This window comes from Phyllobates terribilis, unplaced genomic scaffold, assembly GCF_046119375.1.
Source record: "Phyllobates terribilis strain yellow unplaced genomic scaffold, ASM4611937v1 Scaffold_11__3_contigs__length_659146591, whole genome shotgun sequence".
NCBI lineage: Eukaryota > Metazoa > Chordata > Amphibia > Anura > Dendrobatidae > Phyllobates > Phyllobates terribilis.
In genome coordinates, this window is record NW_027362771.1 from 335,608,706 (window position 1) to 335,632,084 (window position 23,379).

General features: G+C 42.3%; 1 protein-coding gene across 2 annotated transcripts; it reads right to left on the bottom strand.

Annotated features, from left to right (window-relative positions):
- Window positions 1-8,111: 8,111 nt before the first annotated feature.
- Window positions 8,112-22,592, bottom strand: ADPGK (ADP dependent glucokinase). 2 transcript variants are annotated; one of them, XM_073650783.1, is made up of 7 exons: window positions 22,039-22,592; window positions 17,804-18,029; window positions 15,340-15,402; window positions 14,604-14,724; window positions 14,326-14,522; window positions 13,051-13,149; window positions 8,112-9,308 (listed from the first exon to the last, which is right to left on the bottom strand). In XM_073650783.1, the coding sequence occupies exons 1-7, from the start codon at window positions 22,263-22,265 to the stop codon at window positions 8,766-8,768; spliced, it is 1,476 nt and encodes a 491-aa protein (XP_073506884.1). In that variant the 5' UTR covers window positions 22,266-22,592; the 3' UTR covers window positions 8,112-8,765. The 2 variants fall into 2 exon arrangements, with proteins under 2 accessions (XP_073506884.1, XP_073506885.1); XM_073650784.1 differs by having other exon boundaries at window positions 8,113-9,305.
- Window positions 22,593-23,379: the final 787 nt, after the last annotated feature.

A 23,379-nucleotide genomic window follows, 5' to 3' on the forward strand; every position in this document is an offset into this window, starting at 1 on the left:
CACGAAGTTCCAGATTCACAATGGGGACGGGGTTTTTATTTCCCCCCTGTTCGTGATAAAAAAAACAAATGGGTCCTTAAGCACCATTATCAACCTCAAAAGTCTAAATCAGCTGATAGAGAACCAGACTTTCAAGATGGAATCAGTGAACTCTGCAGTAAAACTCCTACACCACAATTGTTTCATGGCAGTTGACCTAAAAGATGCCTACTATCACATCCCAATCCATCCAGACTACCAGAAGTACCTAAGGGTAGCCCTGTTCATCCAAGGGGAATTGAGACATTTCCAGTTTACTGCCCTACCTTTTGGACTCTCGATAGCACCAAGAGTGTTTACAAAGGTTATAGCGGAGGTGACAGCTTTTCTCCGAATCAAAAACGTGGTGATTGTTCCCTACCTGGACGACTTTCTGATGATAGGGAAATCGGAGGACCACTGTTCCTCTCAACTTTTAGAGGTCAGCACAGCTTTACATCAGCTAGGGTGGATGATAAATATTCAAAAATCAAAACTATCCCCCTCAAGGACTCAGATCTTTCTGGGCTTAACCCTAGATTCCCAACTCCAATCCTGCTTCCTCCCGGAAGACAAGGTTTGCAAAATAATCAGCCTGGTCTCAAGGGCCATAAAGTCTCCCATGATGTCCTTGAGAGAAGCAATGTCCCTACTAGGCTCCATGACTTCCTGTCTCCCGGCAGTCAAATGGGCCCAGAGTCATATGAGGTTTCATCAGTGGGAGGTCCTGTCAGCACAAAAATCCTTCAATGGACATTTAGAAAAAAAACTCTTTCTTTGCAGACAGTAAGCTCCCTCTACTGGTGGACAAACAGGGAGAATCTGACCTCAGGCTTACAGTTATACAGACCAGTCGACCATACAATTACAACAGATGCAAGTGGCTCTGGCTGGGGGGGGTCATCCAGCAGATCTCTCAGTTCAGGGGCTCTGGCTACGCCACGAAATAGAGGCATCATCGAACCTAAAAGAGCTTTTGGCAGTGGATAAATCGCTGATAGGCTTCCTTCCCCACATACAGGGTCGCCATGTCCAGATCAGGTCCGACAATCGGACGACAGTAGCTTATATAAAATCACCAGGGAGGAACAAGATCTCGCTCCCTTATGGTAGTGGCAAACAGAATCCTGCATCTAGCAGAACAGCATCTCCCATCCCTCAGTGCTATTTACATCCGGGGGGTAGAAAATTCAAGGGCAGATTTCCTCAGTCGCCACACTTTAAGACAAGGAGAGTGGGCTCTAAACCCGATAGTCTTCCAACAGATTATCCAGCTATGGGGGTCACCGGACATAGATTTGTTCGCCACGAGGGCGAACAGGAAGGTGGAGAGATTCTGTTCACTAAATCCAACAGAGAATCCCTATGCTGTGGACGCTCTCCAGATACCCTGGAAGTTCGGAAAGACCTACGCGTTTCCACCGATGGTAATGATCCCGGCAGTTGTGAGGAAAATTCGGGAGGAGGGGGCGAGGATAATTCTGACAGCCCCCTTTTGGCCCAAAAGACCCTGGTTCTCCCTGCTTCGCCTAATGTCGATCTCGGATCCCTGGGTCCTGCCAGACAGGCTGGACCTTCTCATCCAGGGGCCGATATTCCATGCACAAGCCAAAGGTTTCCATCTGGCGGCTTGGAATTTGAGAGGTTGTTACTGAGCAATAGGGGGTTTTCACCAGGCCTAGTTTCCACCCTATTGGGTAGTAGGAAGCCCATAACTAAGATTTATTCCAGAATCTGGGGAAAATTCCTGGATTTTATAGACTCCCCATTGTCAGATAAACCTCCAATTAAAGATGTCCTAGAATTTTTACAAAAGGGACGTGACCTGGGGTTAGCTACGGGAACACTTAAAGTTCAGGTGTCCGCCCTAGGGACACTCTATAATTGTAACCTGGCGGGGAACAGATGGGTCTCTAGATTCCTTAAATCCTGTTCCAGAGCTAAGCCAATTCGGGCTCTCAGAGTTCCTCCCTGGGACCTGAATTTAGTTTTAAATGCACTCTCTGGCGACCCATTTGAACCTCTGCAGGTTCTCTCTCCAAAGTTCCTCAAAACCATTCTCTTAGTGGCCCTAACGTCGGCCCGTATGGTGAGTGACCTGCAGGCCCTTTCTGTTGATCCCCCATACACCCAAATTCATGAGGACCGGGTCGTCCTGCGTACAAATCCGGCATACCTTCCGAAAGTAGTATCCAGATTCCACTGTAATCAGGAGATTGTGCTTCCCTCTTTCTGCAGTAACCCTAAAAATCCCGGTGAGGTTAGGTTCCACAATCTAGATGTTAGAAGGGCATTACTACAGTACATAGACATGACTAGTCAGTGGAGGAAGGACAAGTCCTTGTTTCTGGCCTTTCAGGGCAGTAGAAAAGGTCACGGGGTATCAAAGGGAACTATTTCTAGGTGGCTTAGGGAGGCCATTTGTCTAGCTTATACATCTACATGTGTTCCGGTACCGGACGGTATTAAAGCTCATTCCACCAGAGCTATAGCAACCTCCTGGGCAGAGAGAGCAAACATCTCGATTGACCAGATGTGTAAAGCTGCTACTTGGTCTGCACCATCCACCTTCTACAAGCACTATCGGTTGGATCTATCCTCCTCTGACCTTACCTTTGGGAGAAGGGTACTTCAGGCGGTGGTCCCTCCCTCGGGTGCTCATATTCTCCAAAATTCTCTCAAGGTGTGCTGTCATGGGTGAGGGGAAAACACCAAGGTTACTTACCAGTAGCCGGTTTTTCCTGAACCCATGACATCACCCGTAGTTTTTCCCCCCTGTCTTTCTCATACCCTGGTGAAGCACTTTACATTTTGGGTGATGTGATCGCGCCCACACAGAAGTTAATTCTCACAGCTGACACCCGGGGCTATGTTCCAGGAGCGGTGCCGCACCGCTCCCGGCACATTAACCCCCGAAATGCTGGGATCAAAGTCAATCGCAGCATTCCGGGAGCAAGGGGAGGTAAGCGCGAGCCTCTTACCTGGTCTCCGGCGCCCCGAGCTGTCTGTGCTGGGTCCCAGTAGTTGCCATGGTGACTCGATGTAGTCATGACAACATCCGGGTAACCAGGCATCAGCAAGTTAGTTAGATCGTGCTCAGTGCATGTTCTAAGTAACTTGTGTGTGCACGGACTGACAGGCTGCAAAGCATAGAGATGCTGCTGCATCTCTATGCTATGCAAGTGATCAGCCTGCAAAAAATGAGAGTCACATAGTGGGACAAAGTGTAAAAAAAATAAAAAAATTTTTAAAAAATAATCCAAGAAAATAAAAATACTTTACCCATAAATAAATATTATGAAGAGAAAAAAAAAAAAACACGAACCAATAAAAGTACACATATTTGGTGTTGCCGCGTCCGGAACGACTTGACCTATAAAACTGCCCCACTAGTTAACCCCTTTAGTGAAAACGGTAAAAAAAAATGAAGCAAAAAACGATGCTTAATCACCATACCGCTAAACAAAAAAATGGAATAAAACGCAATCAAAAAGACAAATATAAATAATGGTACCGCTGAAAACGTCATCTTGTCCCGCAAAAAAACAAGCCACCATACAGCTCCATCAACCGAAAAATAAAAGTTATAGCTCTCAGAATAAAGCGATGAAAAAAAATGTTCTTCTCTGAAATAGTTAAAACATGAAAAATTATATAAATGCGGTACCGCTGTAAACGTACTGACCCAATGAATAAGACTGCCTTATCAATTTTACCACACGCGGAGCAGCATAAAAAAACGCCCCAGAAAACAATTCCTGAGTTGTTGGATTTTCTTTAATCTGCCTCCCAAAAATCGGAATAGAAAGCGATCAAAAAATATCACGTGCCCGAAAACGGTACCAATAAAAAAGTCAACTTGTCCCGCAAAAAACAAGCCCTTACATGACTGTCGGCCGAAATATGGAAAAATGATTGCAAAAACTAGTCTTTGCAAAACAAAACAAAAAAAAAAGTGTCCTTTAGTGTGTGACAGCTGCCAAACATAAAAACCCGATATGAATCTGGCATCGCTGTAATCGCACTGACCTGAATCACTTATACCGCACGAGGAACGGCGTAAAAAATAAACTCTAGGGTTAGGGCTGTGCTAGGGTTAGGGTTCGGGTTTTTTCAAAAGTAAAGAAAAAAAGAATGATAACGATATGGCGACTAGTGTTGAGCGCTAGTGCTCGCTACTTGAGTTTGCATCAGGTGCTTGGGTATGCACCAAGTATCGCGGGTGCTCGAGTGACATGCTCGAGTCTCCGCCTCATATGTTTCGCGGCCCAAAAAAAAACTTTCAGGGATTGCCTGCCATGCATGAGGGATCCCCGCATTTTTTTTTTTTGGGTGTCTAACAACTGTGAAACATGCGGGGCGGGGACTCTACCACTCGCGATACATGGTGCATACCCGAGTACCCAAAGCAAACTTAAGTAGCGAGCACTTGCGCTTAAGACATCCGGGTCACCAGGCTTCAGCAAGTTAGTTAGAACATGCACTGAGCACGATCTAAGTAACTTGTGTGTGCAGGGGCTGACAGGCTGCAAAGCATAGAGATCATGCTGCATCTCTATGCTATGCAAGTGATAGGCCTGCTAAAAATGAAAGTTCCATAGGTGGAACAAAGTGTAGGAAAATGAAAAAATAATTGTAAAAAAAAAAAAAATATATATACTGTACACAAATAAATATTATGAAAAAATATGAAAAACATTTTTGTGGGAAAAATGTGAAAGTTTTATTTTTACAGCTCAATCTTATAAACTTCTGTGAAGCACCTGGGGGGTTCAAGGTTCTCACCACACATCTAGATAAGTTCCCTGCGGCGTCTAGTTTCCAAAATGGTGTCACTTGTGGGGGATTTCCACTGTTTAGGCACATCATGAGCGCCCCAAGCGCATGGCGTCCGCTAATTATTCAAGCAAATTTTGCATTCAAAAAGTCAAATGGCGCTCCTTCCACTCCGAACCCTGCCGTGTGCCCAAACAGTGGTTTTCCCCCACATATGGGGTATCGGCGTGGTCAGGAGAAATTGCACAACAAATTATGGGGTCCATTTTTTCCGGATACCTTTGCGAAAATAAAAAAATGGGGATCTACAGTAACATTTTTGTGAAAAAGTTAAATGTTAATTTTTTTCTTCCACATTCCAAAAATTCCTGTGAAGCACCTGAAGGGTTAATAAACTTCTTGCATGTGGTTTTGAGCACCTTGAGGGGTGCAGTTTTTAGAATGGTGTCACTTTTGGGTATTTTCTGTCATAAAGGCCCCTCAAAGTCACTTCAAATAAGATGTGGTCCCTAAAAAAAATGGTTTTGTAAATTTTGTTGTAAAAATGAGAAATCGCTGGTCAAGTTTTAACCCTTATAACTTCCTAACAAAAAAAGAATATTGATTCCGAAATTGTGCTGATGTAAAGTAGACATGTGGGAAATGTTATTTATTAATTATTTTGTGTGACCTCTCTCTGATTTAAGGGCATGAAAATTCAAATTTTTAAAATTGCTAAATTTTTTCACAAATAAACACAAGTCATATTGAAGAAATTTTACCACTATTATGAAGTACAATATGTCACGAAAAAACAGCCTCAGAATCCGTGGGATCCGTTGAAGCGATCCAGAGTAATTACCTCATAAAGTGACAGTGGTCAGAATTGTAAAAATTGACCTGGTCATTAACATGCAAACCACCTTCGAGGGTAAAGGGGTTAAACATGGATGAAGAGAGGAAGATATACTTTGTACTTCAGTGTTCCCACCATTTTTTACTGATCTATTATTTATTTTTAAAATTGAAGCAGGTAGACTGTCTAAATAATGGAAGTAAAAACAAATGCAAAATGGATGCTACTGATGAAAGCAGTTACTTTATCAAGGATATAAAAACTCACATGGATATGTAAATGTAGCCTACCTAATATACTAGAGTAAATAGAGTTAAACAGTTTAGTAAGAAAACAAATTTTTATTACAGTTTTATTTTTTTTTTAAAAACAGGAAAAAAGTTACAAAGTACTATCACAAGTTACAAAATCAGGTGTGAGACAAAGGAAAAAGAAGGCATTGTAATATATTGTAACCAGTCATGTGAGGAAAGGTAGCAGTGCTTCCACTTGGACATGACTCATGATTTCAGTGCAGGGGCTTTGCTCCACAGACACTCTAGACGTCCACTCTATTATAAGAACTTAAGAGGTTGACCACTACTTTTTTTTATTTTTTTATTGGTGGCTGTATAAATCCGAGCGAGATCGAAACGCAGTGCATAGACTGGCCACGACTCTCCCAACCCGAGAGTGACAGCTGCATAGTAGTACATGAAGCGGTCACACTCTGTTCAAGCGAGCCGTCAGCCAGTCCATGCACTGTTTTCCGACCACGCTCCTATTTATATAGTCGTCTGACGGCACCCTTAGGATAGGTGATCAATATCTGATCTTTGGGGGTGCGACACCTGGCATCCTTGCGGATCAATTGTTACCAGTACTGGCTGGAAGTTCTCCGATGTTGCTGGAACACAGCAGCTCCCTCAGAACTATAGTTGCCGCGGCTGGGTGCTACAGTTCCAGACCCTATTTATTTGAATAGGGGGTGGATCTGCAGCATCAATTAAAAAGGTAGTGGCCAACCCCTTTAAATTTTCCCTTTTTGCATACACTCAGTACAGTAATAGGACCATTTCCTGATATTACTGTCAAGGTCTCCTCACGTGTGCACAGATTCAATCACGTTCTACTTGATTCATGACCAGCTTTTAAAAACTATAATAAATAAAAGAAGTCCCTTAGGGTTGTTATAAAACTGTAACAGCAACGTCAAATTGGGTTAAATGGAAGTTATCCCTGAAAAAAAATACAAAGAAATAATAAGGATGTACAAAAAAAAGGCATTCAGCTTGACGTTGGAGACAGCCACATACATATAGGAGAGAAGAAAAAAGGGTCAGCAATACAGAAAAGGCATAAATATTTTTGGTCCCGATAAAAAAAAAAGTCACCAAAGATTCAGAGATGGATGCACGTAACACCATAAGAGAAGGTGGAGTGAATAATACTCAGAGATATAACAACATTTCACCATTACAAGTAATATCCCAGAGATAGAGAACTGCTCCACTGTGTGCTAAGGCTAGTCATCTAAAATTGTGGAACCACAAGTGCCAGCATATGCTGTGATTCTAAACCAATGGAAGAACTACATTTTTACTCCATTATAACCAAATTTAGTTTTCATGCAGCTTCTATATCATGTCATAAATTATATGGAAACTTTTGTCAACAACAGTTAAAACGTGTTACTGGTAGAAATCTCTTTTAATGATGAATAATCTCAAGTTAACTACAAATCTGATGAACAGGTAAGGCATTTACTGCTTCAGATAAAACAAAAACTACCTTTTTGGTTTTAAGTCATTGAAAGTCAGTGGGCAGAGGACTTAAAACGGACAGTGTATGTGTGCACAGTGCAGCTTTGGGTCTAGCAATCTCCACTACATGGCAAGCTGTTTCAAAGTAATTTCCATAGAAATGTTCAATTACTGCATGAACAGCAACCCCAAAATACACCAGGAGAAGTGTAACCCGGCCACATTTTAGGGTCAACACTGCGACTAACACATGGGTCCCTTGTACCACTGAACACAACCAGAATTTTCATGCGAAATAAAAAAGGAAATTTTTTTTCCTCTCTTTAGGGGCTGTGCACATGGTATCATTTAGGCACAGGAGCTTTAGGAATATGCCAGCAGTTGTTCTTCTTAGGCAGCTTTGATGTCGTTCTTACGGAGGCTCCCACTCCATACTGTTAAAGAGGTATTCCCATCTCCAAGATCCTATCCCAATATGTAGTAGGTGTAATAATAATATTAGCAAATACCTCCAATTAGAAACGTAGTATAGTTCTTCTGATTCGCTATGTTGCTTACCCCATATACAGGGCATTGCACTAGCTTAGGTATCCATGGCTACGACCACACATATAGTGACAGTAAGCTGCTAGTGGTCATAACCATGGATATCTAAGCTATTGCAATGGCCTGCACATGGGATAAACGACATAGCAAATCAGAAGAACTATGCTACATTTCTAATTGGAAGCATTTGCTAATATTATTATTATTATTACTACACCTACTACATATTGGGATAGGATCTCTGAGATGGGAATACCCCTTTAAGTACTAGAGCTGCCCAAAGAAGCAGTATGTTATGTCATTTTTAACAGTTTCAGAGTTTGGAAACCCTGAAGCTGTTAGGTGACATAAAGCGGAAAATGTACAAAGCAATGTTCATATTATAGGGAAATTTTTCAGGCGGATTCCAGGCAGAATAGGCCTGAAGAAGGCGCCGTACGCACGTGCCCTTACAAGCCCTTTCCATGCCAAGATCTGAGCCTGTATTTTCAAATATGGATGTCACCATTAAAACAGAAGAAAGCCTCCAAGTTAATAAAACATAATTACAAAACTTTGGATGTAGCTCTATTCTGATTTACTAATGTATGGCCATTTGTGGAGATATTTATCTTTAATGCTTGGAATGCAAAATTATTTAAACATCATAAATTACATACTTATCAATATTTTAACATTTGCTAGAACTTTCACTAGCATATAAAGGATTTGTATTTCCTGACCCCTATAAAATGATGGACATAAAACTGTACCAAACCATATAGGGCAGCAACATGGTGTTCAAACAGTTGTCTTGACGTTGACAGCAGCAGATATCACCTGTGTTCCTGTAGTGCAGAGATGTTTCCTTACTGGGTTTTGGACTCTGAAAACAACAGTCCCTCTGCTGATATAGCATCTCCCAACCCAACTGTCCTAATTGGATCCTTGCAGATTAGGACAGGTGTAAAATGAAAGGTCACTCCTCCGTTTCTCCACACTGCCACTGGTTCCTTAGCACTGATCTTTGCTGTATAACTGGTCTCCGTTTGTGATGTAGAAAACTCCAAAGGACATTTTAGCATTACACGTGCAGGATCAATGGTTTGACTGGCACATGCCTGAGTTCCAGCAACCCGAGCACCTGCAGCTACAGCAGCAACCTGGTTTTCCCAAAAGCCATCAATGGTGGCGATAATATGATAGGCCAGTGTGTGAAAGTGAACTCTGGTAAGGCCAGAGCTTTCACTACCAGAACCTTGGAGGATCCAAAACAAGATATCACTCACTACTCCGACATCTGGAACTCCAGGCCAGGCAGACAAGGTGGAATGAGGACCATTCGCTGACTGGGTCAGAAACAGTAGTTCTTGTTCATTGAGTCCAAGAGAACTAATCAGAGGGAAGACCTGCTGACCGAGAGAACACAAAACATGGAACTCATTGTAAAATTATGACAAAACTTCTCGTTACGTATCCTACTGAGCAATAAAAGGGGTTGTCTGGGTTTGGCACGAAAGTCAGTCAGGGCACACTGTGAGGAGTCACAGTCAGTCACGTGACTGCAAGTATGTGTCACGCATACCCCCGGTTACATTCTGATTAGCGTGGCCTCTCTCAAAACAATTGAATTGAGCAAAACCACACACGCCAAGTCGGAATGTGGCCAGAAGTATGCATATTGCATGTCACATAACTTTGCAGTCTCTTCAACAACACCGAAGAATCCTGACAGCACCCACTATGAGGAGTCACAAGTCAGCAGTTGCATAGAGTGACTGCACACTTCCATGGCAAACCTGGACAACCCTTTAAATACCTATGTACTAAGATTATCCCATGAACCAAAGCTGAAGCGATTGTGACTTATTTAAACAGTCTATGGCCATGTTAACCCCATTCATTTGAATGGATGAAAAAGGAATTGACAAACTTTGAAGGTTCAAATCAGCAAGGAAAGAAATAACCAGCGTGTGCATGAGATTTCAGAAATCTCATTGAGTTTGCTGCTACTGTAAAACGCTGCATTTTTCCCATAGCAGATAGAGAGGGTGAAATACAGTCAAGGCCGAATGTGTTGGCACCCTTGAGATTGTTCCAGAAAATGGAATTTCCCCCAGAAAACTATTGCAATTACACCTGTTTTGTTATACACGTTTATTTCCTTGGTGTGTATTGGAACGAAAAAAAAAAAATAAAAAAAAAAATTTGGACCCAATTTCTCACAAAACCCCAAAAATGGGCCAGACAAAATTGTTGCCACCTTTCCAAAATTGTGGGTATATAACTTTGTTTCAAGCACGTGATGCTCGTTGAACTCACCTGTGGCAAGTAACAGGTGTGGAAAATATGAAAATCACACCTGAAACCAGATAAGAAGGGGAGAAGTTGATTCAATCTTTGAATTGTGTCTCTGTGTGTGTCACACTAAGCATGTAGAACAGAAAGAAGAGAAAAGAAATGTCTGAGGACTTGAGAACCAAAATTGTTGAAAAATATCAGCACTCTCAGGGTTACAAGTCCATCTCCAGAGATCTGATCTTGATGTTCCTTTGTCCACGGTGCGCAACATAATCAAGAAGTTTAAAACCCATGGCACTGTAGGTAATCTCCATGGACGTGGACGACAGCAAAAAAATGATGAAAAGGTTGCAACGCAGGATAGTGAATATGCAGCCAAAATCAAAATTCAAGCTGTCCTGCAGGCTCAAGGTGCATCAGTGTCAGCGATAACTATCTGTCGACATTTGAATGAAATTAAATGCTATGGCAGGAGACCCAGGAAGACCCCACAGTGACATAAAAATGCTGTACTGCAGTTTGCCAAAATGTACACGAGTAAGCCAAAATCCTTCTAGGAAAAGCATCTTGTGGACAGATGAAACCAAGATAGAGCTTTTTGTTAAAGCACATCATTCTACTGTTTACCGGCAACGGAATGAGGCCTACAAAGAAAAGAACACAGTACCTACAGTCAAATATTGTGGCGGTTCAAAGATATTTTGATGTCTCTGGCACTGGGTGACTTGACTGTGTGCAAGACATCATGAAATTTGAAGATTACCAAAAGGATTTTGGGTCGCAATGTAGTGCACAATGACAGAAAGCTGGATTTGCGTCCTAGGTCATGGGTCTTCCAGCAGGACAATGACCCCAAACCTACTTCAAGAACCACCCAGAAATAGATAGAAACAAAGGGCTGGAGAGTACTGAAGTGGCCAGCAATGTGTCCTGATCTAAATCCCATTAAACACCTATGGAGAGATCGTAAAATTGCTGTTGAGAGAAGGCAAATCTTCAAATATGAGAGACCTGGAGCAGTTTACAAAAGAAGAGTTGTCCAAAATTCCAGTTGAGAGGTGTAAAAAGCTTGTTAATGGTTATAGGAAGCATTTGATTGCAGTTATTTATTTCAAAGGGTTTGCAACCAAATATTAAGTTGGGGGTGCCAACAATTTTGACCGGCCCATTCTTTTGGGTTGTGTGAAATTATATCCAAATTTGCCTTTTCTCTGTTTTTGTTGTGTTGTTCCAATACGCACAAAAGGTAATAAACATGTGAAATTGCAATAATTTTCTGAGAGAAATACTTCATTTTCTGGAACAATTTCAAGGGTGGCAACACTTTCAGCCATGACTAAGTATTGAACAGGTCACCAATTTTCTAAGCAAATATATTTCTATATTTCAGTAACACATCAAATTCATGCAGACAAAGAAATCAAATCATAGATGTCCATAAATTAAGCTATGTGTAATTATGAGAAATGACAGGGAAAAAGTATTGAACATGCTTACTGAAATCTATTTAATATCTTGTACAAAAGCCTAAATCCTTTCATCTTCATCATCCTGGTAGATGGCAGCAGAATTTTATCAAGAATATTGGTACATTTGTCCATTCATCCTTCCTTCAATTATATGACGTTTGCCAGTGCCATAGACTTAAAAACAGCCTCACACCATGAGGTTCCCACCTCCACACTTCACTGTGGGTATGGTATATTTGGGGTGATATGCAGTGCATTTTCGGCTCCAAACATGGTGTGTATTATGGCATCCAAAGAGTTCAATTTAGGTCTCATCTGACCAGACTATATTCTCCCAGTGTTTCACAGGGTTGTCTTAATGTTGTTGAGCCAACTTGAAACATGCTTGAACATGCTTTTTGTTCACCAATGGAGTCTTGGTGGTGAGCGTCCATACAGGCCATGGAGCTTGAGTGCATTACTTAATGTTTTCTTTGAAACCATTGTACCTGCTGATTCCAGGTCTTTCTGTAGCTCTCCACGGGTGGTCCTAAGCTCTTGGTCAACACTTCTGCTAATTTTTTTTGCTCCTCTATCTGAAATTTTGCAGGGAGCACCTGGTTGTGGCCGGTTTATGGTGAAATTATGTTCTTTCCACTTCCCGATTATGGAGTCAACAGTGCTCACTGTAACCTTCAGTAGTTTAGAAATTATTCTGTAACTAATGCCATCCGTATGTTTTTCAACAATAAGGTTGTGAAGGTCTTGAGACAGCTCACTGGTTTTACCCATCATGAGATGTTTCTTGTGTGGAACCTTGATAATGAGACACCTTTTTATAGGCCATCAGTTGAACCAGCTGATATTATTTTTCACAAAGTGGCAGAATTGCTTTCTAACTACTGATGACTTTTTGCTCCTCTTTCTTCATGTGCTCAACACTTTTTCCCTGTGTCATTTCTCATTATTATGCATAATTTATGGACATCTATGGTTTGATTTCTTTGCATGGCGGATTGGATGTTATCCACATCTGGTGAGAATTTCATGTCAATAGCATCTTTAGAAATATATTTACTTACAAAATTGGTGTTGTGTTCAATACTTATTTCACCTGCTGTATATACATTTTTTTTCCCCAAAAAAATCTTAAAACACCAGGTTTGAGTGATTTAATTCCCACTTTTTATGTGTAAGTGAAAAAAACTGATTGAACCGCTTAAGAAAAAAAAGAAAACAAGAAGACAGTATGAACAGTTTTTGCATATGGCTTTAGCATAAGTCTTTGCTCAAGAGAAAGTCTATCCATGTCCCTTAAACCATACGCACCAGTGGAAAGTATTTTCCTGATATTTTTTGTAGAACTGCATAGATATAGTTCAGCTTTTCCAAGATCAGTGGTTACCTGGTAGATGATTCCTCTCATCAACTCGCCATCAGTCATACTGGCCAACTCCAAATGAATAAGGATATCTGAAGGAACATCGGACAAAGCACTGGCAGCCTAAAGGTTGTCCAAAGAGAAATACAGTTAGTGGCAATGCAATGTTAATTAGCCTCCTAACTGGGTAATAAGGGCTTGATGTGTGCTTGTTAAGTGGCTAGAACTTTTGTTTTTTAGGGTTAAGATGTTAGAAATCGTTCATTTCCTGACAGATAGGCTCTATTTTTACCCATAAAGGTACTACAGCTTCTAATGGTGTATACGAAGATCTGAATAACTGATAAGAAAGGAAAAATAGTAAAAAAATAAATAAATAAATAATAATAATAATAATAATAATAATAATAATAATAATAATAATAATAATAATAAAAGCCCTCTGATTTCTGACTTGTGGATATACAATCCAGTTCACTTATCTAAACCACCATAAAAATGCCTTCCTGGAACAACCACCCCCTTCCCATGCCGACTGAATTCAGGCTGTACGATCTCTCTGTTGTTAATCAAAAGTGATGGAAAGGTCCTCAAAATGTTAACTGAAGGGGGGCCCTAACTGTGCACTTAGCTATAGCATGGGCTCACCAAAGCACCCTCATTTGCACTGAAATTGAAACTTATTCAAATATACAGTACTAATATGATTCTTATAGGGGCAAAGTCCCCTCTATCACTATAGAGATAAAAAAGGGAGTTTGTGGACCCAAAAATTCAAATTATAGAGGTGTTCAAGTTTAAAAAGTTATCCACTATCCACAGGTAAGGTGTAACTTTCTGATTGCTGGGTGTCCAACTGCCATGGCCACCAAAGAACCCGAGAACCAGGTCTCTGAAGAGCCATAGCTGAATGGCGCGGACGTCAAAACTACACACTACCACTCCATTTATTCTTAATAGCAGCGCCAGAGATTGACAAGCGCAGCGCTGGATTGAGCTTTGACACTCCTATTAGAATGAATAAAGAGGCAGTATGCGCGATCGACCTCCGCTCCCTTCAGCCCAGGTTCTTGGGACAGTGAGGGTCACAGCAATCGGCACCCCAGCGATTGGAAAGTTATACCCTATCCTGTGAATCAGAGGCCCAAGAGGTAAGGAGGCCCACTTCCACAGCAGGTGAAATTGTGCTTTATGATGAGCTATTGGACAGCAAACGGCCCATATACTGTTCTTGAACAGGGGCACAATTCTGTCTGTGTCCACCACTGTAAACATAACATACTGAAGCCAGTTTCTTACCTCCTGTAAACGACTGGTCCTTTCTTCTTGACTTAAACCCTCCATCATGTGCAATCCAGAAAGAACCAATAATTTTGGCTGGAAATCCTCTAGGTTTGACAGTAAAACCTCCAATGATGTCATGGCACCATTGGACAAGTCATGGGAAAAAATGAATCGACTGGCAGCAGGAGCACGACCTGAGCCCCACTGCTCTCCTGGAAGGCAGAACACCTTTTTTTTAATAAATATTGCCCTTAATCTACATGAACAATCAAACAAATACACAAATTATTTACCAGCTTTATATTCCAAGATCAGATGATATTCATCCTGTTCTTGTAATGAGGTTGGAGGTACTAAGATCCGTTCATCTAGCAGCTCATGAAGTTTAGGGCCTATTGGGCCACAAAGTAGAATCTGTAGAGGAAATAATTAAAAAGATTCTTAAAGTACTTTAATTCACATTACAGAAGTCCTAAGGAGTGAGCACTGTTGCTTTGCAGCTCTTGGGTCCTGGGTTCAAATCCCACCAAGGACAACATCTGCAAGGAGTTTGTATGTTCTCCCCGTGTTTCCGTGGGTTTCCTCCGAGTTCTCCAGTTTCCTCCCACATTCCAAAGACATACTGATAGGGAATGTAGATTGTGAGCCCCAATGGGGACAGCGATGGTAATGTATGTAAAGCGCTGCGGAATATGATGGCACTATATAAGCAAAGTATAATAATAAAGGAGAAACAAGTACCAACTAATGATTAGTAATTTACTTGGAATTTATAGCATTGCCAGTCTGTATGTAGACTTTCCCCTCCTGTCCTACAGTGTGTGTCCTCCTCAATGAGAAGTTCCACAACCGAGTATAGGGCAAAATAGGAGTAGAAAGCAAAAATTATATGGTGTTGTATTATCACACGACAGACCATTGTCTAATAGTGGGGCTGTCTGTGATTCTCACAGGAATAGCGCTGCATTTCTGGCAAGAACATTGTGGCAGTACAGGCCAATGTGCGTGCACAAGGATAGGTTATGTTACCTCTGTATCTGGATGACTGGCCAATCTCTGAGCTATTAGTGCAGCATTTCCACCAACAAAGTGCTAAAAAGAAAAACAGAGCGATGATGTCAATATTATTCAACACTAAGACACAAGGTCATATTATATTATTATATATTGGATTCTTTTACCTTTTCTGAACAAACGCAAAGCCCTTTTACACTGGGGAAATTATTATAAGAGTACTAAACGTAACTAAACTTTCTTACTGATTTTTCATATTTAGCAGTCACATGAATGACCTGTAGATCTTTTATACAAGAAAATACATTTTAACCCGTTTGATACTGAAACTCATACCTGTGTGGACCTCAGCAGCTACCAAAGTGCGTGAACCCCAACAAGGGTCTATTACATGATCAATGGGGGGGGGGTGTTCGACCAGGATGCTAAATATGCAAAAATCTGGGAGAAGGTTTAGTTACGGTTTAAGATTTGCTTTTAATAAATGACAAGTGGCCAATGTAAATGTAAAAAAAGATATTCAAAATCAATTGTGAATCCCTTTTATAGGTGCATCCAATAAGTTATAACTAACTTTTCTTTTGATTTTGGGATATACCGTATATACTCGAGTATAAGCCGACCTGAGTATAAGCCGAGGTACCTAATTGTACCACAAAAAAACCCTGGGAAGACGTATTGACTCGAGTATAAGCCTAGGGTGGAAAATGCAGCAGCTACTGGTAAATTTCCCCATCCTGGTATGCACGGCCCCCCTCATCCCCCAATCCTGGTATGTGTGGCCCCATCACTGCACACATAAAAAAAAAGAAACACTTATACTCACCTTCCTTCCTCACCTCTGCTCCAGCGCTGTGTCCTGTCTGCCAGCAGCTCATGACATCACAGCCATGCGCTCTCAGACGCTGCTGTGAGCTGCCGGCATATTCACTCCTCTCCACACCGGGACTATGGGCGTGGATAAGAGTGAATATGCATTCTCTTTAGTAGCGGGCACTGTCAGCAGGAGCTGCAGCTCAGCGCTTCTCCGTGCCAGCTACTAAATAGAATGAATATTCATTCTTCTCCACGCCCATGAGAGTGGAGAAGAGGGAATATTCATTTCCCTTTAGAAGCGGGCACATGTGGTATCTGCAGCAGCGGCTACTGCATGTGCCCCGCTCCTCCTCCGCCGCAACCCCCCCCCTCCACTATCCACCAACGGAATATGTATATACTAGAGTATAAGCTGAGGGGGGCTTTTTCAGCACAAAAAATGTGCTGAAAAACTCGGCTTATACGGTATATATAACTCACATGTGGTTAAAAAAAAACAAAAAAAAAACCACACACACACGAAAGCAACTGGGCCATAGATTTTTGGGCCATTTTCTCTGCAGGATGTTACAATTAATATTGCATCAACGGAGTGTAAAAAAGGTTTATTTGTTGGTGGACATTTTGCAGTTTTCATTGGTACCATCTTGGGGTACATTAACTTTTAATCATTCTTTGAAGGGGAGTATAGACTGCTTACTCTAGCATTTGTTCTACCATGTAGAATAAATAATTAACTGCTATGGAAAAGAAGAAGACAACATTTTTTACCTGTCCTATAAAAGTGACTAGAGCAGCCATTGCTCCATTCACACAGGGTACTTTGTGGGCCTGGGTCTCAGTTGGACTCGCAGCAATCATACATTTTCCCCCATCCTGCATACATGTATTTAGTGGGAATATCCTTAAAGGGAACCTTTCAAGTAAAAACCCTATTAATCTGCAGATGTGGGGTTAATCTGCAGGTGAATAGCCTTCTGAACCTACCCAGCGCCCGCACTGAGAGCCCTGCTGCCGTGAAGAAATTAACTTTATCCCACCCGGCAGCCTCACTCTTTCAGTAATAGGGTTGGCGCCGGCATGGTTTCAGTCACCGCTCTGTGTATAGAGAGCAACAGCTGTAACCGCACCCCCAACACTGACAGCCAGCCGACCCTAATGCTGCTCCAGCTGTCAGTCAGTGCGGGGGGAGGGGTTACAGCGGCCGCACTCTATACACAGAGCGGTAACTGAAACCGTGCTGGCGCCACCCCCATGACTGAAGGGGCTGTTGGGAAGAATAAAGTTAATTTCCTCCCAGCAGGGGGGCTCTCAGTGCGGGCGCTGGGTAGGTTCAGAAGGCTATTCACCTGCAGATTAACAGCGTTTTTTTCATGTGACAGGTTGCCTTTAAAAGTCTTTTTCTTCACCCAAGGAGTTGGAGACTGTCAGCAATTCTGTCAGATTTGACCACAATGGAATCCCTTCAAATACCATTTTTGGTCAAAACCCATCACTAGGGTTTTATTAGGTGCATTTGGACAACTGATCCAACATAGCAGGGTGGTACTCTATTATAGATACCAGAATGTACATGTGAATATGGCCTGAGTCTTCAAGTAGATTACCATCCCAATATCAGAAGAAAAAAAAAAAAACACAACACAGTGATGTACGGGCTCACCTTGGCACCTGGACGGTGTGTGGCAGTGCGGGAGATATGCTGGAAGCTGTCTGCATCACTGTAAAAGCGTTCAGCTGCTGCTCCTCGCTGCATGTAGTGCAGAAATGTAGCCGCTAGCTCCTCCTGGGAGGAAAGGACCAAGTGATCGCCTCCAGATTGGGGGCTCAGGCCTAGAGCTTGCAGCAGGCCGACCCCTGAGACCACCACGTCAACACATGCATTCACTCTGTAAGGAAAGAAAAAACAGTAGCAGCAAATTTACTGTATAAAATAACATCCGTCATCAGGACACTAACAAAACTACCATAAGACGGGACACACACCAACACTCATAACTAGCTGATCAGAGGAAAATATAACCAAATTGTATGGAAATACAAATGGCTAAAAACTGGATTAAAACTACAAGTATACTGTATCAAAGATCCTAGAATCTCAAACATTCCTATAACCTGAAAAGGTGAAAATTACACTTGTGTATCAAATAGGATCAAGTGGAAAAAAATGGATAATTTGTAAAAATAATCTGCCAGTAGAATGAACCCTCCTAAATCGTCTAAATGGGCACACAGGTCATAGGAACCTGAATAAAATGATCCCTTCATATCGGTAATCCAATGTTTTATTCAAGAGAAATCCACGTTTTTCTTATATGTAAATGAGCTGTTAAGATCTATGGGACGGACAATCATCTCATTGCGAATCTGCCTCCAGAGATTATTTTAAAGAGGACATGTCACTCGCTTAAAATTTTTTTTTTTTTTTTGTTAAATACCTTCTAAAAATCCTTATATACAAAATGCACTGGAGCAGTCACATAAGGAGCACCCGCTGCTTGGAGAAAAAGCGGACATAAGCAAGCCTTTGAAAATTAGACCTAATGATTAAAAATTATCAATGAGCTGGGTACAAATATGCTGATAAATTGAAGAGGACACTAAACATATTAAGATACTCTTTGGTATAATGGACCAAAGCGACAAGAACAAAAAGATCCTACAGTAGAATGCTAAAATCTAATAGCGGTTGCTCAATATAAAAAATGGATATGAATAAAAATAAAATATTCACTAGAGTTGCTGCTCCACTTACTAAGGTTGAATCTAATGGTTGCCACAGTTCAGGCAATAATATTTTGAAGTCCAGAGTCTTTATAGTAAGCAGGGCTGTGGAGTCAGAGTCGGAGACCATTTTGGTGGAGTCGGTATAAAATGGACCAACTCAGACTCCTAAAATATATAATAAATTGGGTACAGTAGTTCAATGCAGTTTGTGGGGAATATTTTTTCAGAAGCATTTGGGAAAGTTATGAAATGTCCTATAAATGTCTGTCCTATTCCTGATCTAAGGGCCCTAGACTTTTAGCTGAGATGAATCTGTGCTACAGTAAATTTATCACTTAAACATGAGCCATGTATGAGGGAGTCGGAGTCATGGAAATTTAGGCGTCGGAGGTTTGGCTTACCAACTCCACAGCCCTGGTAGTAAGAAAATCCAGAGATGTCTCCTACAAGTAGCGACGCTGTGGCCAGTAACGCGGCTGACAAGCGTGGGACACCGACAAGGGAACTCACACCTCTTTGAAACAGCGGCCTCAGGATCGCACTTTCCTATGCGTTTTGAAACTGTGTTTCCTTCTTCAGGGAATATGAAGACTCAGGTAAGTTCAATATTTTATGTCCTTTCCTGCGCCTGTATGGACATCTCAACTATTCTTTGGAAAACTCAGTCCACGTTGTGGTCAACCCATGAAGTCCACTCCTTTTTATAATGAATTTGAATTAAAATATGAATTTACTTTATTCATATATTTTTTTAAATAGTCTATCCATGCATCTTATTCATACATTTAAATATATTTTTATTATAAATCGGTATGAAAGAATTTAATTATTTACTGATTAATTAATGGAGTTTTAAAGAATATAAATACAATTTTCACATTGACCACTGGGGCTCTTTTTAGGCCACGTTCACACATTGAGTATTTGGTGAGTTTTTTTACCTCAGTATTTGTGAGTGATAAATACAGAAGTGGTGACGTGTTTCTATTATACTTTTCCTCTGATTCTTCCACTCTTGATTTTGGCTTACAAATACGGAGATAAAAAAACAACCACCAAATACTGAACGTGTGCACATGTTCTCAGACTCTAAACACATGTACATTAGCCACAATAGCTATGCAGTGTATCAGCAGAGAGTCGGCTGTCAGTCAGTGCCGACAGCCACCATTCACAATGCACTGAGAAGTGACTGAAGCCGTGCCTGCATGACTGAAAGCCAGAGGCTGCCGGGAGAAATAAAGTTAATTTCCTTCCCATAGCCAGGCTGTCAGTGTGGGAGCCAGGTAGCTTTGGAACACTATTATCCTGCAGATTAACCCCATATATGCAGGCTAATAGCGTTTTGGGACGTGACAGGTTCCCTTTAAGGCTCAGTGTTTACGTTACGGCTGAAACCATGCAGACATGAAGCCGGCTGGGGGATGGGGACTGGAGGTGTTTTTTTTTGTCTCAGACAGAATCCCTTCCAGGAGAGTCTACAGTTGATGATGTTAATCTCTTAGTTCCCTTTTTCTTTCTCAAAACTCATCTATTTCATACTTCCTGTTGCCTCCATAACGGAAGTAAATTTACCAAATCCTTGGTTATTGTTGCTCAGTAAATTCTTAAAGTCAATGTCAAGTGTTAACAGTATCCAGCGCTTGATTATGCATTAGGAGTAAGCAATCCATGACTATTAGACCATGTTTTAAACTATTAGACAACATCTTTAAAACGCTCCAGGGTTCAAAAAAGAAGTAAAATGTTCAATCTCCGGGCGGCAGGGAAGCCGCTCACTGGTTATAGTAGAAATTATAGGGAAAAGATGCCTGGCGGCAGAGCTGCTGCGGGAATGATGGCCAAGCCGCTTCAACGAAAAGACAAAAACAAAACTGCTTTTTACTGAATCAGCATTGCCTGGGAAAACCTTGGCTGGTGCGCCGGCATTTTACAAGACAAAGTGTGCACATATCCCTAAAGGGAACAAGTCACCTGGAAAATACAGTCCAATCTGCGGGTATCAGGTTATAGAGCAGGAGAAGCTGCGCAGATTGATACATCATTTTGTGGGAAAAGATTCTTTGTAATCTGTGTTTTCTTCATCAGTGTCAGGACCAAGATTAAAGTTAATTATATGGAAAATGGAAGTACGTTGCTCCTAATTATGTGAGGTGCTGACAAATTACCATTGAATTATGGAGCCAGTTTGGACAGTTTAGCAGTCCATGTGATATTTCATTAGCCAGGTGATAACTTTTTGGATTGTATAGAAGTTATGTGCCACTAAATGATAAATGATTACGACATACACTGGCTTCCTGACTTCTGCTATTCACCCAACCCCAACGTGTGTATATACATATATTACATATAATATATAGCTTGATGGAAACCCGACTCGCAATCCATGCTGCCCAAGCCACAGGCAACATGACTCAGTGCTTGGATGCAAGATTGCAGCCAGGTATATTTTTCTCCAAAATGCTCGGGTGTTTCAGAAAAAAATGAGTAGATCCAGCCAGGAACCAAAGTCGGATGAGACCAATATGGCTCCTCCCCAAGCAGCTTCTCCCCGCACAGCTCTACATGATTGACAGGTCTCTCCTATGTGTATACTTAGCGAGAGACCTGTCAATCACCTGGTGCTGGGAAAAGCCGGGGGGGGGGGGGGGGCGGTGTTGGACTAGTCAGGTCTCTCCCCATAGTGCCCAGGACCATCTTTAAGTTTTCTCCGAAATGTCAGAGCTGAATACACCAAGCTGCAATCGTGCGGCCAGGCTCTGATTCATGCTGTCCACAGTTTGGGCAGCATGAACCGCATGACACTTTCCATTTAAAGGCGGTTGTTTGTGGAGTAAAAAAAAATAAAAAATAAAAACATTTCTCACCTGCCTAATCCCTCATTACTCATCACTTTGGTGGTCCCCATTGGTCTTTACTTAAATCCTGCATCGATGACATCACTTACATTCATGAGACCTCTGATCAGCAGCCATCTCCAATGAGAACTTGTGCCAACTCCACTGTGGGCAGCGATTGGCTTCACGATGACATGGATGTATGGGACGTCATCGCTGCAGGGTGTACACAAGAAGTGGTGGGACCAGCAGGGTCAGTGTGGTGGTCATCTCATCTGGGGCTCATGGGGGCTGGTTATACAAGCATAGACAGAATAAGGGACATGCTCACCCCACTGCTACCTTCCCCCAGTGCCTGCTAGGTGCTGTGATCACTTGGTCCCATGCAGCTGACAGAGTTTCCTCAAATGAGGGGCTTGAGGTGGTCTCCCTGGAGGAAAGGCTGTGCAGGGAGGAGGAGAAGTATTCCAGGGCAGCCTCAGTGATGTCCGGCTGGAGATGATGGATCAGACCCACAGTAAATGCCAGCAGGCCCACACACAGGGCTCTGGCCCACATTGTGACCTATAGAATGAGTCGGGGGTCTGTGCCCGTCCACAGAGCACACAACAAGCGAGCACTGAGAACTGTCCATCAAGTCTTCATCCAGCTGTAGGGACACTGCCAGTAACTGCACTGGCTCCAAGCCAATCACCATATGTACAAACCAAAGACAGGCAACCGCGGCCAGCAAGTCCTGAGCAGGGAATGAATGAATGAAGAACGCTGAGGATCGTCCGCTCTGCTCCGCCGGTAGTTTCACTTCTGACCACCGCTCTAGCGTTCCTGACAGCGGCTCCGGCGTAACTTGTGTCTGTGAATAGAGAAGTGCGTAAGCATCACGGACAGGAGGAGGGCGCTCTAATCCGCCAATCACATGCTCTGTAGGGTCACCTGAGGGAACTGACTAGCACTGCGACTAGAAAAGAGGCTTGACACGCACAATACTGAGCGCCAACCTCCACGTCACCAGTTCTGCACGAATCACCAAACGCACTGTGTAGTCTTTACACTGGGCTGCTGTGTAGCCGGCCGCCATTTCCCTGGAGACTCCAGCTGCATAAAAGCGAACAGTGTATCTGCCTGAGCTGTCAAAAGTAATCACTGCGCGGCCTCTATGACTGGAAGCTGTGCCTCTCCTGTGTGGAGAGCGCGGAGACCGTCACTATGTATAGAGGTGGCGGCAGGTCAGCTCTATGGTGATCTGGAGCACTTGGCTCCACTCACTGACAACAGCTGGGGTTTCCGGATCCTAAATTAATCCCTTTTAATTATGTGATCGCCATTGGTGAACATTAGTGATGAGCGAGCACTAAAATGCTCGTTGCTTGGGTCAAGCAAATCGTAATGTTGAGGTGCTCGACCCGAGCAACGAGCCCAATGTAAGTCTAAGGGAAACTGAAGCATTTTTGTGGTGACCCCCTCCACACACACACCCCCTCCTGGTGGTCTGCAGGGGGCCTAGAAATTGGTCAGATCGATGGAAACAGTGCTCAAATGACAGAATTGGGAAGACCCCTGGAAGCATTTCTGACTCCCGGGTCACTGCTGTGAACAATGTTGTCAGAGGTATTACTGCACTTTTACAGACAATGAAACATACAAAAACTAAGCAAAAATGGATTGTCCTGGA

What these genes read in the sequence shown, in the direction of transcription:
- ADPGK (XM_073650783.1), bottom strand. Translation starts at nt 22,265, where the DNA reads ATGTGGGCCAGAGCCCTGTGTGTGGGCCTGCTGGCATTTACTGTGGGT. An exon ending in CACACCGTCCAGGTGCCAAG is followed by an intron (nt 15,403 to 17,803) that starts GTGAGCCCGTAC and finishes TTTTCTTTTTAG; the next exon opens with CACTTTGTTGGTGGAAATGC. An exon ending in CCAGTCATCCAGATACAGAG is followed by an intron (nt 14,725 to 15,339) that starts GTAACATAACCT and finishes TTTCCTCTACAG; the next exon opens with ATTCTACTTTGTGGCCCAAT.